This window comes from Lolium rigidum, chromosome 4 (assembly GCF_022539505.1).
Source record: "Lolium rigidum isolate FL_2022 chromosome 4, APGP_CSIRO_Lrig_0.1, whole genome shotgun sequence".
Lineage (NCBI taxonomy): Eukaryota > Viridiplantae > Streptophyta > Magnoliopsida > Poales > Poaceae > Lolium > Lolium rigidum.
In genome coordinates, this window is record NC_061511.1 from 34982679 (window position 1) to 34997825 (window position 15147).

Sequence of the window (15147 nt, forward strand, 5' to 3'; positions counted from 1 at the left end):
TCGACCGCATCGGCCACCTCCCCGACCCGATCCTCCGCGACATCATCTCCCGCCTCCCCGTCAAGGACGGCGCGCGCACCGCCGTGCTCGCCTCGCGCTGGCGCTCGCTCTGGCGCTCGGCGCCCCTTGTCCTCGACGACATCCACTTCCTCACGGCCATCGCCGCGGGTCCGGCTGGCCGGCCCTGCATCGGCGACGAGCCTCCTGGCCTCGCCGACGCGGTCTCCCGCGTCCTCGCGACGCACCCAGGCCCCTTCCGCTCCGTCCACCTCACCTGCAGCACCATGGAGGCGCACCGGGGCGAGGTGGCACGCTGGCTCGACGCCCTCGCTGCCAAGGCCGTCCAAGAGCTCGCCCGCCTTTATTAACCGCCCGTGGCCGCTCGACATCCGCCTGCCGGCCACGCTCTTCAGCTGCGCCTCCCTCACCCGCCTACACCTCGGCGTCTGGAGGTTCCCGGACACCGCCGCCGTCCCGCGCTCCGCCGCCTTTCCCAACCTCCGGGACCTCGCCCTCTCCTTCGTCAACATGGATGAACGCGACCTCACCTTCCTGCTCCACAGAAGCCCCGTCCTGGAGATCCTCACTATGATTGATCGGAGTGCGCCTCCGACTCGCGAGCCGCACCGTGCGGTGCCTTCAGCTATGCATGACCAAGGTGGAGGACGTCGCCATAGTGGATGCCCCTTGCTTGGAGATGTTCTTGCTGTTTATGGCTGGGATGAACGACGCGACCTCATCCAGGATCAAGATTGGCCGTGCGCCCAACCTGCGCGTGCTGGGATACCTTGAGCCAAGAGAGCATGTGTTGGAGATTGGCAACACTGTCATCTCGGTCTGCAGCGCACTCCATCTTATAATTTACATGTGTCAATTGACAATGTAGTATACCAATATGTCATCTTAATTGGTCGTTTCTCTTTCCGTGCATGCAGGCTGGAACTAAGGCGAGCCCGAGCACTGTTGTCCCGAGTGTCAACATCTTGGGATTGGAGGTGAGATTTGCTGTCCGCAATGAAGTCAAGAAAGTGCCCAGCTTCCTCAGGTGTTTTCCCAACATCCAGACGCTCCATGTCAAGGTAAACTTTGTTAACGCCAGTAGCTAGATTGTGCATTTTGCATCGTCACTAACTATATTTAGATTTTCCAGTATGTTTCTTTTTCATAACTAGCTGTAGCTGAACTATGTATCCTGATATCATTTGCAGTCTGCAACAGCTGATGAGGCCACCGGCAAGGCTAGTCTCAAGTTATGGAAAGAGGGCGGCCCCATTACCTGTGTCCAGCGACATATGAAGAAGGTGGTTTTCCACGAATTCAAAGGTTCGATAAATGAGACCGTGTTCCTCAAGTTCATCGCCGAGAATGCTCGATTTCTGGAGAAGATGGTGATTGTGGTGGCCTATGCATGTTACTCTTCAGGGGAGGATGTGAATTCCACGCTGAAGCCTCTGACTTGTGCAAAATGGGTCAGTGGAACTTGTAAACTTCAAGTCTTCAAGAGCCCATTTGAAGGGACAACAGGTAGTCCAGTTTACGATATCCGATTGGCATCTGAATTTTCGCAAATTACTGATCCTTTTGACCTGATCTATTATAGAGAATCACTGTAATCGTTGGAAGTTAATAAGTGGCTTTCTTTGTTATCAGAACTGGCAGCAGCTGATACCTTTATTTCAATTGTTATCTGTACTTAGCTGAGCCCTGTTTCAGTGAGGTTACATCACAAAACCTGAGCTAAATATGTGCCTAGATATTGGTGGTAGTAAGGTTGAATTTGATAATTCTGTAGCCAAGGCAGTGATTCATATTAGAACCAAGTTGTGGTGATTCTTGGCTGTCCATCAAGTTTGGCATCAGTCTAGTGTTATGAATCGTTGCAAGTGCAGTATTTCCTCTCGTACAAGACTGCTGGTGGCCTGGCACTCAGATGTTTTTGTTATCAGAATTGACAACAGATTATATATGCTGTCCATGTGAGCTTTAACTAGTTTATGCCCTGTTGTTCTACATGGTTCTTGGTGGGAGCAATGGAGATTCTGACAAAATTGTAGCTAGGCTAAGGCAATTCGTCATGTTTTTATCAATTCCCTAGGATATTGGAATTATTGTTCTGTCTTCAGCCTAATAATACTTGTTTTTGCTGATCTGCATCCTGAATCCTGATTGTTTATCGATAGTATCTTGTGATTCGATTGTGAGAGAGTACCTTGTGAATCAGTTGTGAGCAGGGCTATCTAGTATGGTCTCTATTCTGTTCAATTAGAAAGCCACTATTTTCTGCAGCTATGTTATGTCCTGTTTGAATTGTACGGGTCAATTTGTTCCCCTTACAACGGCCCTTAACTTTTTGTGTAGTACCATATTTCATACGATGCCTAAATATTACGATGATAAGAATGTTTCTTGCAGTTTATTTGTTGTAGTTTCGAACTGCTTGGCCTATATGGGCTTGCTTTGACCAGCTTATAGGTTAATTTTCTTGTTTGGGGTGTATGAAACTAGTTGTACCTTCGCACATACACTATCAGTGCGGCTTAAACACTGTATGCCAAGGCTTGCTTTCAGCTCATGATTGAGTAGATAAGCTGCGTTGGGTTGAAAGCTACTATGCTATATACTTACATCCTTACCTTGTGTAGCTGTGTCTATTTGTATTACTCTTTTCTGCAGTATTGACACACCTTGCATTGTGCATGTTGTTACTTGTATACATAACGTTCCTGAAATTTGTTCTCTGTTAAGATTATTATTAGATGGATAACAATATGTATTGATTTGAAACACAAGCCAATGCTGATTTTGATCTTTTAATTGAACTTATTAGACTCTTGTATTATTTTTCGTAAGAAATGCCAAGGCTTTGCCCTAATCTATCAATTAAGACCAAGATTGCCTGTTAGTATTATATAGCTTTGCGTTTTGTGTTCTCATACTAGCAGTATTTAAACATCTTGCGTTATGTACCAGTTATATAATGTTGCACAAGAAGATGGTGCTAGCTTATATTGGGACAATTCTTAGTATAGTGTGGACAATTCTTAGTATAGTGTCTTGGACTCACGGGGACCTGGCATATGAGAAGAGTGCTAGTACTATTCAGTAAAATTGGACCTAGCATATGGGAAAATTCGGTAACCTCCCGCTAAACCCTCTTCCTATTTACCTATCACTCTCACTGCTTAAAACATCCACCATTTCCTCCCTTTGAGCTACATCTAGCCAAGAGCTTCTTCACCAATGCGTAGCCAAGCGGCGTATTCTTCTTTGGCCGCTTGTGGTTTGCGGTGGCAAGCCTTCTTATTCATCTTCTCAGCACTATCTTTTGCATCCCCCGACTCGTCTGATGGACCTCTTGTAGCTTAGATTGTGCTAGATCCGACTGGATCTGATAGTATTTGTTGTTTGTTTCTTTATCGAAAAAATGTACTTGTTTGTGGGAGTCTAGATTGATGGTCAATTTTTAAGATGTGGTTGATTCTGCATGTCTATTCATGTGATAGTGTGTTAGAGCATGTCTAACAGGCCCCTTACTTTTCTGCCCCGCTCGAATTTAGCCCCGTATAAAAAAAAATGGTCGATCAGACACCGCTCCGTCTAGCAGAACCCGTATTTGACCCCGTATATTTGTAAATTTAAAACCCCGGGAAACTTTCATTCATAGTTCGTTGATCATACATAGAAATCGACGTACCTACATACATACAAAATGCACGATCGGATCGCGACTTCTAGTCGGAGAGGTCGATGATGATCCCATTGGCCTCCGCCTGCGCCTGTGCCGCCCGCGCCGCCCGTGCCTCCGCCTCCTTCACGGCGGCGATGGCCGCCGCCCTTTCTTCCTCCTCCGCCTTGTCCTTCTCGGCGGCGTCCTTGAGGGAGTCTTGAATCGCCTTCAAGAAGGCGGGGTCCTTGTCCTCGTCTTCCTCCTCCTCCTCGCCGGCGAGCGGGGCACCTCCGCCGCTGGTGCTCCCGATGGTCGCCCTCCACGCCTCGCTCACCCGGCGTTGGCGCTCCCACTCGGCGAGCCACGCCGAGAACTTCGGGCCGCTCATCGGCTTGAGCGGCGGGTCCTCGTGGTACCAGCGGCCGCCCCGCGTGAAGTCGCGGAGCTTTGCCGGGACGAACTCCCCGCCGTCTTACTTGCAGGCCGCGCGGCGGCGGATCTTTTGCAAAAAAGCCGCCAGGCATCCTCCACGTTGTCCGGCGAGCGGGATCGCTTCGATCCGCTCGCCGGCGAGGCAGTACTACGGCGGCGGGGGTCCATGCTTGAGATTGGGTGGAATGCGGCGTAGGGTTGGGACGAATTGCTCGCCGGAGCAGGAGGAGGAGGCGGCGGCGCACGGCGGAGCTAGGGTTGCGAGTGAGGGGTTAACCCCTCACTCGCACCTGCGCCCGGTATAAGTAGGGGCGGAGGGGCCGATTTCCTGGGCCCCGTATTCCGCCGAAACGGGGCGGCCCGAATACGGGCCTGCTAGACGGCCCAAACCGCGTCTGCCCCGTATCTCGCCGGAATTTTACGGGGTGGGCGGGTTATAAGGGGCCTGTTAGACATGCTCTTACATTTTCATTGCTATGCACTCCACGGATAAGGCTAGTTGATAGTTTGAGAATCTGTTCTACATAGGGTGTTGCTCGTCCGGGAACCAGCGATCACCATAAATTGGTGCCAGCCTGTATATTTTGAGAGTGTTATGTTAATTATTTGTATGATGAACATGTGGTTCATCGTGAGCTGTTGTTGGTTACCTCTGGGTGTATCCGTAACGTTGTATGTGACATGTTAGTTTGTGTGGAACTACCTAGTTTATCTTTTTTTAACAAAATAATACACCCTCCATTTTAAAGGATAAGGCACCCTTATTTTTCGTGCTTTTTATTGACCAAAGATTACTTCAAATATATAAAGATTTTTTATATGAAATTATCATAATTAAAAGTGTTTTTAATATGAATCCAACGATACGAATTACATATAATATAATCAAGATTGTTTTGCTCAATTTCTATGGTTAAAGTTTGACTTGAAACAAGTGTGTGCCTTATTTTTTTAAACGGAGGTAGCAGCGAGGGAGCAGCCAGCCAGCCACGTACTACGAGTAGTACTATTTTCTTATTTAGGCATATCTAAATGTCAGTATGTTAAGATTTAACTAAGTCTCAGTCTCATCTAAGGGTGTGTTTGGTTTGAGAACCAAGTAGAATGTTATGTCATGGCTCCATTTCATAGAAAAAGGGTTGATTCTATCCTTGTGTTTGGTTCAAGATGAAAACTAGAATAGAAGACGTGAACAAGCCCCTGGTGCATTTAGCCATAAGAGTTGCAAGAGAATAATGGAGAAGGGTGAGCATTAGGTGGTTTTCGCATAGAGGAATGGAGAGATTCCACCGATTTTATGGTTCCATTTGAGAGAAAAGGGTTGATTCCATTCTTGTGTTTGGTTCATGTTGAAAACTAGAATAGAAGACGTGAACAAGCGCGTGGTGCATTTAGCTAAAAGAGTTGCAAGATAATAATGGAGGAGGGTGAGCATTAGGTGATTTTCGCATGGAGGAATGGAGAGATTCGGAGAGATTCCACCGATTTTGAGGAATGAGTGCATTCCGAATGTAGTGGGAATATTCTGTTTTGAGGAACCACCTCGTTCAATTTCATTTTTCAACCAAACACTGGAACAACCTTTGGGTGTGAAACCATTTCATTACATTCCACTTCGTGACCTCAACCGAACACACACTAAGTCAAACAAGTCAAACAATACAACTCATAGGCTAGCACGAATCTCGAAGCAAACTAAACAATTTGAATATCTTTTCTCCGTTACAATCTGGGTATAACTAGAAAAATGTTAGCTGCAATCCATTTGCAATTAGAGAATCTCATTTGCAACCCACTTGCAACTATCATATCAACATAAATCGTTAGACAAATCCAATTGCTAAGGAGTTGATGAGGTTTATTAAAGGAGTATGCTTGGGTTCAGTCGAAGGATGAATCTTAGGGCATCCTCCAGCTGGCTCGACCAATCGACCAACCGCTTTCTTTCTTTTGCGTCATACATTCTCTCTCCATATGGCCATAGCTGCACCATACATGTCAAAGTTGTGGGCCCCATCGAACCCCACCACCCACCAAAAAAATCTAGGCAGCCTTATCCTCTCCCCTGCCATGAGTTTCTTCTCCACTGAATCACCCATGGCCGCCTAGCGAATCTTTTTCCTCCCCTTGTCCTCTCTCCCCATGCGATGGTAAAATTGATTTTAATTATGGTCACACCGTTGCTGATGGTGGGTGCGGGGAGGACTTTCTAGCGCCGCCATGGTTTCGAGCGGCCGCAGCTACTACCTCTTCTTCTTCCTCGTTCTGTCCGCCTCATCTTCTCCCCCGCTGCGACCGCCCTGCTTTTGGTGACCACACTACGGCCGTTGCTCGACACCGTGAGCTGCTACTAGTGGGCCGCCACCACCATCGTCACTTGACACCCGTGGGAGCATGGTACTGCCAGCGACATGATGGCCCTGCTGCCCGTGTGGGGTTGTGTTGTTGCTGCCTAACAACACCATTATAGTTGCGTACAATTGGCTCTATAGCTAGAAACAACCATTTATGAAGCTGCAAGCGGCAACCACATGAGCTGCAAAGGATCATCGTTGGAGCTGCAAGCTCGCATTGGTGGCGCTGTTAGCGGTGTCACTGATTTTGCTATTACAAATATGTAGATTGCATTAAAGGAGGAATTTTTGTGCTACACCTGTTATCTAAATTTGCATTAATTATACGAAGGAATTTTCTTCTACAGTTGCTAACAAAGTTTTTTTTGCTACAACAGTTCTGTTGTTTTGCGTCATAGGAAGATTTTCTTTTGCTACGATGTCTCCAGCGAGGTCATCGACGAGATGGATTTTGCTTTAATAGATTTTTTTTCTACGAGATGTCGGGCAAGGTTGCCGGCAAAGTCACCGGCGATATCCAGATTCAACAGTTTTTTATCTTTTCTTTTTTAAATCTAATTTTTTGCTACAATGAAGAAAAGGCGGAGAATTGTTTGCCGCAATGAAGCAAAAGCGAGAATAAGCTGAAAAATGGACACGTGCCGACACAGTAAGCGAGAATTGTTTGCTACCAATTATTTTGTTTGCCAAAAATGTCTTACGTTAAGGAACAAATGCAATATAGTAGTTAATGAATTGGTGTTTTGGGCGCCAATACAAGAAACATGAATCAATAGCCCCAGCCTCTGCATCAATAGATGCACACGGCTTGCTTTATTAAAAATGAAGTACCAAGTCACAACAGTTCAAACATCACTTATTTACACTCACGGAAAAGCTAGGATCGATACATGAATCAACCAACTGAAAATATGGCAATAGAAACGCTATGTATTTGCTATTCTATTAAGATGCCGCCACCCAGTAGCCTGGAAAAATAAGTCCTGAACAACCGCTAGCATCCGGTTGCATCCAATAATCATAGCCTCCCGCTGGTCCACTGGGAGAAGTAAAACCCACTGCTGAATTGAATGAGCAGCTCGCCGGATAACCTGCACGTCACTTGTTCGCAACTCCGAATGCGCTCCTGCGACTCTTGATTGAGTGGATTCTGGTAATTTGACGAGGATGAGTCCGGGCGAGAGGAAATGTCTAAACCTTACGAAAGTTTCTAGTTAGCAAAGACAATACAAACCAAAAAGGAATTTGGCAAATTGTCGGTATGGAGCATTATATTTCTTTTTGAGGTAAAAGACATGTGTTATTCCATTTGATTTACAAAGGACCTACACTTTTTGCAGACAAGACAAAAAAATAAAAGAAAAAAACAACACCTCCGCATCCACGGCTAAGCCACACGGTCTTCTGGGTCGTTACTGAAGGCAGGTGCTCTATCTCTACATGTACCATGCGTGCGACATCCAACAATGGCAAAACCACGTTTGTGAATACCCTCCCGTTTCGCTTTTTTTCACACACCCAAAGATGATGTAGCTGATCACCCCATTATCTGCCCGTTTCTTCTCTTTCGGAAAATGTGCAATATAATCAAGCAAGGAAGGTCACTCGATGTGAGCATGGAGTCCCAAGCCTTAGCGGTGAATGTGCAGCCATGGCAAAGATGTTGAACCGTCTCCCAGTGGGTGTAAACAAAACTTGAATATTGGGTTGTGAGGTCACCCCTCCAAGGCGAGTACATTAGTCATGCCAATCCTTTTGTGCGCCACTAAGCATGAAAAAAAAAAACTACGCCTTGGTATCTTTTTCGTGTCAAAGGGGCGCATGAGACATAAGAAATTGGCACTATGCACAACGGTCAGAAGAACATACAATACCATGTAATTCATGTTTCGGAATATGAGCTCGACTTGTAGTATCAAGCATGTAAACGAAGTGCCATTTGAGTACTAGCGAGTTTGCCAGGAATAGAACTTTTTTTTTGGCGGGCCTTATCGGGCAAACATTTGTTGACAGCAATATTTGGCGGAGGACATGTATTCGACACAACTCTGACATGGTATTTACGACATAATGATAATTAATTTTCTGGCAACTAACTCAGATCTTTATACAAGAATAAATAAAATTGACGTGCATATGTCTACCCACATTAACGTATTTTTAGGATAACACCTGTTAATAAAATAAGATCAATACCATTAATAAAAAAATAGAGAGCAACCCGTTAACAAGTAGAAAGGCCAAGACAATAATCGAATAATGGAGTGTACTATGAGTATCTCACAGAGGCCCAATAGCTAGGAAAGCCCACAAAAGAGGAGTTCCAAACCATTCCTAAAATGGAAACCCTTCGCTCCATCCACTTTCCCCTGCCGGACTCGTCGATCTCCTCCCCAGAAAAACCCCACACACAGCCACGCTCTCCACTCCTCTCCCCTGCTCTCACCGGCGCTCGAGCGGTAGCAATGTCGTCCTCCTCCAAGATCTTCGCCGCCACAGAGGGCGGGCACCACCTTCTCAAGATCGAGAACTATTCCAGCACCAAGAGCGCCTTCCCCAACGGGCAAGCAGTCAAGTCCCACCCGTTCAGCATCGGCGGCCACCGATGGAGCATCCTGTATTACCCCAACGGTATGAACAAGTACTTCCCGCTCTACGTCTCCCTCTACCTGGTGCTCGAGGAGAGGGTGGCCAGCCCGGTGACTGCGCAGGTCCAGTTGAGCTTCGCGCTCGCGGGGGAGGAGCGGCACCTCCTCGTGCCCTGCTTCCCCAAGAAGACGAAGACGGCGCCGATCAAGTCCGTTGAGCGGAAGCTCGGTTCCTTCGGCTCGTTGGGATGGGCGGAATTCATCGAGAGGGCGGATCTGGAGAAATCGAGGCATCTCGTGGATGATTCGTTCACCTTGAGGTGCGAGATCCTCGTCATCAACGGCTTCCGCGCCGAGGGGTCGGCTCCGGCCGTGCCGAGGGCGTTCGTCACCGTGCCACCGTCCGACCTTGGCCGGTGCTTCCGTGGCCTCCTCGAGACCGGGAGCGGCGCCGATGCCACGTTCGAGGTGGCCGGCGAGACCTTCTCCGCGCACCGCTGGCTGCTCGCGGCGCGGTCGCCAACGCTCAGCGCCGAGCTCCTCGAGCAGGGGTGCGCCGTGGCCGGCGTGGTGCGCGTGGACAAGATGGATCCCCGGGTCTTCAAAGCCCTTCTCGTCTTCATGTACACGGACTCCCTGTCCCTGCCGGAGGCGACCACGAAGCAGGAGGAGTCCGCGTTGGCGCAGCACCTGCTCGTGGCGGCGCACCGGTACGGCGTGGAGAGGCTGAAGCTGCTCTGCGAGGAGACGCTGTGCAAGGACATCGACGTGGGCACGGCGGCGAACATCCTCGCGCTGGCTGAACCGCTCGGCTGCCGCGGGCTCAAGGACGCGTGCTTCGATTTCCTCGGCCGCTCGCCGGCGAACCTGAAGGCGGTCATGGCCAGCGACGGCTTCGCGCATCTGAGCGCGACCTGCCCCTCCGTCCTGAAGGAGCTGGTCGCCCTGGGCTCGGCGACTCGACTGGTTCAGTGATCGATGCTCACTGTGGTAGCATGGCATGTCAGCTCGATCCATCCTGGTTTTTCAATGGATCGTTGCCTATATCGTCAGGTAGTAATTCTCTGCTGGTTTCAGTAATGGTCTCTGGATTTATGGCACCAATTAGTTCTCTTCGTATATGACTACATTATGGATATCCTAAACTAGCTTCTTCTAATGACTCATAACCAGCACTTTTGCCCAATTGCCTTCATCAGTTGCATTTGTGTGCTACCATATACATTAATCAGGAATGGCATTGTCATCAGGTGGCTTTGCTGATGTGATTTGCATTTTCTCTGACTATTGCTTTCTCTTGAGCAATTTTAAAATATAATAGTATATTAGATGAGTAAACAATGGCGATTTTGCTTAATTTATCTCTTTTCGTCGTGGGATGTTGAAACAAGTTCCGGGTCTGTTTTCGTGCTAGTTCATATATGATATATCATATAGTGAAGAAACCGGTTAAATCTAATTACTATGGGTTCTTGTGAGACTATGCATGAAACACCAATGCCCATAGTGTTCCGTCAAATATTTGGGACGTACTCATTGCTAAATCATTTATTTCTGGTGGATTGTTAAAATCATTGTACGAGGATTGTCGTTTACGATGTATGGTTACTTGCTAGCGCAATGCCCAAATTTTGCAGAGCTAAAGTGACATGTTTAGATGATAATTTCTACAATCTACCGCTTTATATATATACCAGTGCTCTTGGTAGTACTATCTGCCAACAAGACATATATCTTATATCCCTTAGGTAGTATTTCTCGGTATTTCTCTGCTGGCTTCAGTGATGGTCTTTGGATTTATAAATGGCATCAATTTAGTTGTCTTTGTACGTTTATGACTACATTATGTCTATCATCATAACCTGTTCCATGGCACTTTTGCCCAATTGTCTTCATTAGTTGCATTTGTGTGCTACCTTGTCAATTAATCAGGGATGGCATTGTCATCTGGTGGCTTTGCTGATACGATCCTGCATTTTCTCTGATTTTTTTTCTTGAGCAATTAAGAAATGTATTGGATGAGTAATCAATGACGATTTTGCTTAATTTATTTCTTTCCGTCAGGGCATGTCGAAACAAGTTCCAGTTCCATTTTCAGGCTAGTTCATATAGCATATAGTGAAGAATCCAGATGGATCTAATTACTACGAATATTTGAGAGACTATGCATGATAGACCAATGCCCATAGTCTACCGTTAAATACTTGGGACGTAGTAGGAGTAAATTCATTGCTAAACCATTTCGTTCTAACGGATCGTTAAAATCATTGTATGCCAATGCCCGTAGTAGGAGTATATATACCTGTTAGCGCTTAGCGCAATGTCCAACTTTTGCAAAGCTAAAATGACATTTTTTTTCGATAAAGGGAATATATTAATATCAAAACGATACCAATTACACCCAGCCTCTGCAACAACGCACCACCCTAATGGCACTACGGATGCACACAGCCAAATAAAAGAAAAGAAAACTAAGAAACAAAAGTCCCGCTACAGTATCTCGGGCCTAACAACAGCAATACATCCACCGCCAAGACAACACCTGAAATACAAAATCTCCAAAAACGACACCTCCAAGAAGGGAACAGTGCGCGAACACCATCGTCGCCCGTTCAACGATCTTAGGTTTTCACCCTGAAGATAGTCCCCGCTCTTAAAACAATGCCTCCAACAAGGTCATTGCCGGGCACAACCAGATTAAGGCCGGACCTTGGGTTTTCACCCCGAAAGGTAGGACTCCGAACTTCACCTGTGTTGTCGCCCCCACTTTCATACCGCTGTCTGTGAAGCCCGGAACACCAAGCAAGTCCCTCAACAACGCGGAGACTTGAACCTCCCTTAGCTAGTCCCCCCTCCGGCCTTCATGAACTTCTCTTCTTCCGACTTTCATCATGGATCCATAGTCACTTGATGTCAACACAGAAAAAGAGCTTCGCGCCGCTCCCTCCAGAACCAATCAGTCGGAATAAAAGCATGGGTGCGCACGACCGAATACCACCGATCCAGCAAACTCCAGGCAAAAAGCACTTTTACATTCGCCGGCGGAGCCTTCCGGAACTCAACACTCCGGCTAGATCACGAGTCCAGGCCTCCGGTATGTCTTCCTCTTCACGCAAGAGAGACCCTAGGACCACCGCCTTTATTCAGGTCGGACCCCCACGTCGGCGACCATCCCGGGCTGGCCACTCCAACCCTCCACCGGCGACTCCGTCGCCGGCTTCCAAGCATCTCCATCTCGCCGCCGGAACGCGGTGATAGATCGATAGATCCACCACCACCAACCGCAGGCCAACCCTCTCGGCGAAGAAGAGGGCCACCTCCACCGTCTTACCCAAGGCTGCTGCCCCGGACGACATCGTGTCGCGGGTGAAGCCCGAGATCGCCTCCACTCACCGGCGAGAGGCGGGGGGAAATTGGCGCAGACCATGAGCCTGGCCGCCGCCCACCACCAGCCCCTGTCGGAGTGCTGCGGAGAGCCGACGGGAGGAGGGAGGCCGCAGCGCTGGCCGCCGCCGCCCATCCCAACCGCGCCGGCCGAGGGAGAGCCGACGGGAGAAGGGGGCGCAGCGCAGGCCGCCGCCGCCCAACCCATCCGCGCGCCCGCCATGCGTCGAGGAAGGGGATCCGGCCGCCGTCCACCAGGCGTCGACGAGGAAGGGCCCCCGCCGCCGCCACGCCCCGAGGGTCTTTGCCCCGGCGGCGCTAAAGGCGGCGGCGGCGGCGGCGTTTAGGGCTGGGGAGTTACGGGAGGCTGGGGCGTTTAGGGGTTGGTTCGACAAAGGAGAGGTGGCAGAAAAAATACATTATCATTTCTCTGATCTGTCGTTCTGTACGTACCAGTTCTCTTGGTAGCATATGACAACAGGACATCTATAATACATTAGCTTCTCCGTGTGGAGATACATGACTTGTTACACATTGTCCCTGTTTTAATTGATATAGTACATTAGTTGCATCATACGACTTGTATGTGTGCGACCTTATCAATTTTTCAGAATCATTGTTATCAGGGACTTCCGTGGACAGAATCAGTGATCATCGGTCCGGCAATTTATGTGGTTGTTGCATAGCACTTGCCTGATACGTTCTACTCTTGTGTGATTGTTGGGGCTGAATCTTGTACCGTATAAGGGCATGTACAGTGCTATCTAGTCAGCAGTCGGTAACAAGGAACACGTATGAAAATTTCTGACGTGGGAGAGGGAGAAACTTCAAGACGGGGGAGTCCGTACGTTAAAATACAGACAGTCTAATCGAGCAGAAATCGCTGCTTACAGACGGCGTTATACGCCATTGTATGAAGAGATCGCTAACCGTGGGCAAGTAGGATCGCATGATCGGACGGAACTAACTTTTCTTCTAGCAAACCGTCGCGGCATTGTAGACAGCTAAAACATACGCCCTATTGTATACGTCGTCTGTAAAGACGTCTATAGCCAACGTGGAGATCTGCTACATACACCAGGAGTCTGTACTAATGTACATGCCCTAAAAGCCTAAATTGCCGCTTGGACCAAACCGAGGAACACGGTGCGTGTTCGAACACGACGTGGTGACGAGCGCCGAAGCGGGTCCTAGGCTGCTGCGGCGCAGGAACAAAGCATCGACATGGCGACGACCGAGGTGGAGTGCACAGGCGGAACTGGCGCAGCGTGCGACGAGGCGGGGCAGAGTGCTGTCGGATGCGCGGCGCTAGAAGCGGCTCGGTGGCGCTCTGGTCGTCGCCCGGCGGGAGCGGCAACTACGTGGCGATTTATACAAAAATAACCCTTAGCAAGATTGACCCTCCGACGAAACTATTTCACACATCTAACTCTTTTCCATGGGCGCCACACCTCACAGTATGGTGTCCGTGTCTGCGGCGCCACATGCCCATCCGACGTGGAGCAGTCGACACTGATGTGTGCTCTACTCTGACGTGGCAGGATCTGTGGCGCCACTCCCATCGGCGCCACATATCCACTTATAATTGCCCAAACCATACTGTAAGATAATTCGCCTGGGACTTAGGCATTTTGGCGAGCCTGTTTGAGTGGCGCCGATGCCAGCGCCGCCACACAAACAAGCTCGCCAAAACGGCTAAGGACTAAGCGTCCGGAGCCCCCTGGTTGTTTTCCTCTGAAGATGACGGCTCATCGTTCCTCATCCTCCTCAAATCGGATCTCCGCGCCGGCTCCTCATCGGACTCAACCACAACCTTTTTTCCCCGGTTGACATAATCGTCCAAAGTGTAACGGTTTGGAGCCTTGCCCCTTGGCTTCAACTGGTACGCAGACCGTGTGGCTTGTTTCTTGCCTCGAATAATTCTTTGACTCAGAATGGTGTCGTATGGAATCTTCATAAACATGAGATTGCAAAAGTTGAAATTACTATGCACATGTTTGAGGGTAACAAAATAGTCCAAACCTCCGCTTCTTCAGAAGAGGATGACGCAATTTCGCCTTCGCGGCAACCACACTTAGTCCTTAGCAGTTTTGGCGAGCCTGTTTGTGTGGTGCCGCTGGCATCGGCGCCACACTGTTTGTGTGGTGCCCGTGGCATCAGCGCCACACAAACAGGTTCGCCAAAATGGCTAAGTCCCAGGCGAATTGTCTTACAGTATGGTTTGGGCAATTATAAGTAAATCTGTGGCACCGATGGGAGCGGGGCCACACATCCTGCCACGTCAGAGCGGGGCACACATTAGTGTCGACCGTGCCACGTCGGATGGGCAAGTGCGCCGCAGGCACGGGCGCTACACAGTGAGGTGTGGCGCCAATGAAAGGGACGCCACACAAAAGGGTTAGATGGGTGAAATAGTTTCGCCGGAGGATCAGTCTGTACTTTTTTTTTCTAGAAAAGGGTTACTTTTGTGTAAAAAGCCCCACTACGTCCGCGCGGGAGGAACCCGAGGCGGGCAGGGACGCTGGTCGCAGCTGCTGTTGCTGCACTACTGGATCGGCCTGGCTCTGCAGAAAAGAAAGGTGGCCGGGGCAAGCGGGAGCGCTCGAGCGGATGGAGATGCTGGTGATGCGTGGCGTGCGCGCGCAGCGCGAGGTGGTAGGTGGGTTGGTGCTGTGTCGAGCGTGTATGATCAAGGGAACAAGGGCACGACTGGCTTGCTTGA

At 49.0% G+C, this 15147-nt stretch overlaps 1 protein-coding gene across 1 annotated transcript; it reads left to right on the top strand.

The window, feature by feature from the left end:
• The first annotated feature begins 409 nt into the window (after positions 1-409).
• LOC124708926 lies at positions 410-1629 on the top strand. The gene is made up of 3 exons (XM_047240566.1): positions 410-835; positions 936-1079; positions 1209-1629. Exons 1-3 carry the CDS (start codon positions 650-652, stop codon positions 1611-1613), a joined length of 735 nt encoding a protein of 244 aa, XP_047096522.1. The 5' UTR covers positions 410-649; the 3' UTR covers positions 1614-1629.
• The last annotated feature ends 13518 nt before the right edge of the window (positions 1630-15147 follow it).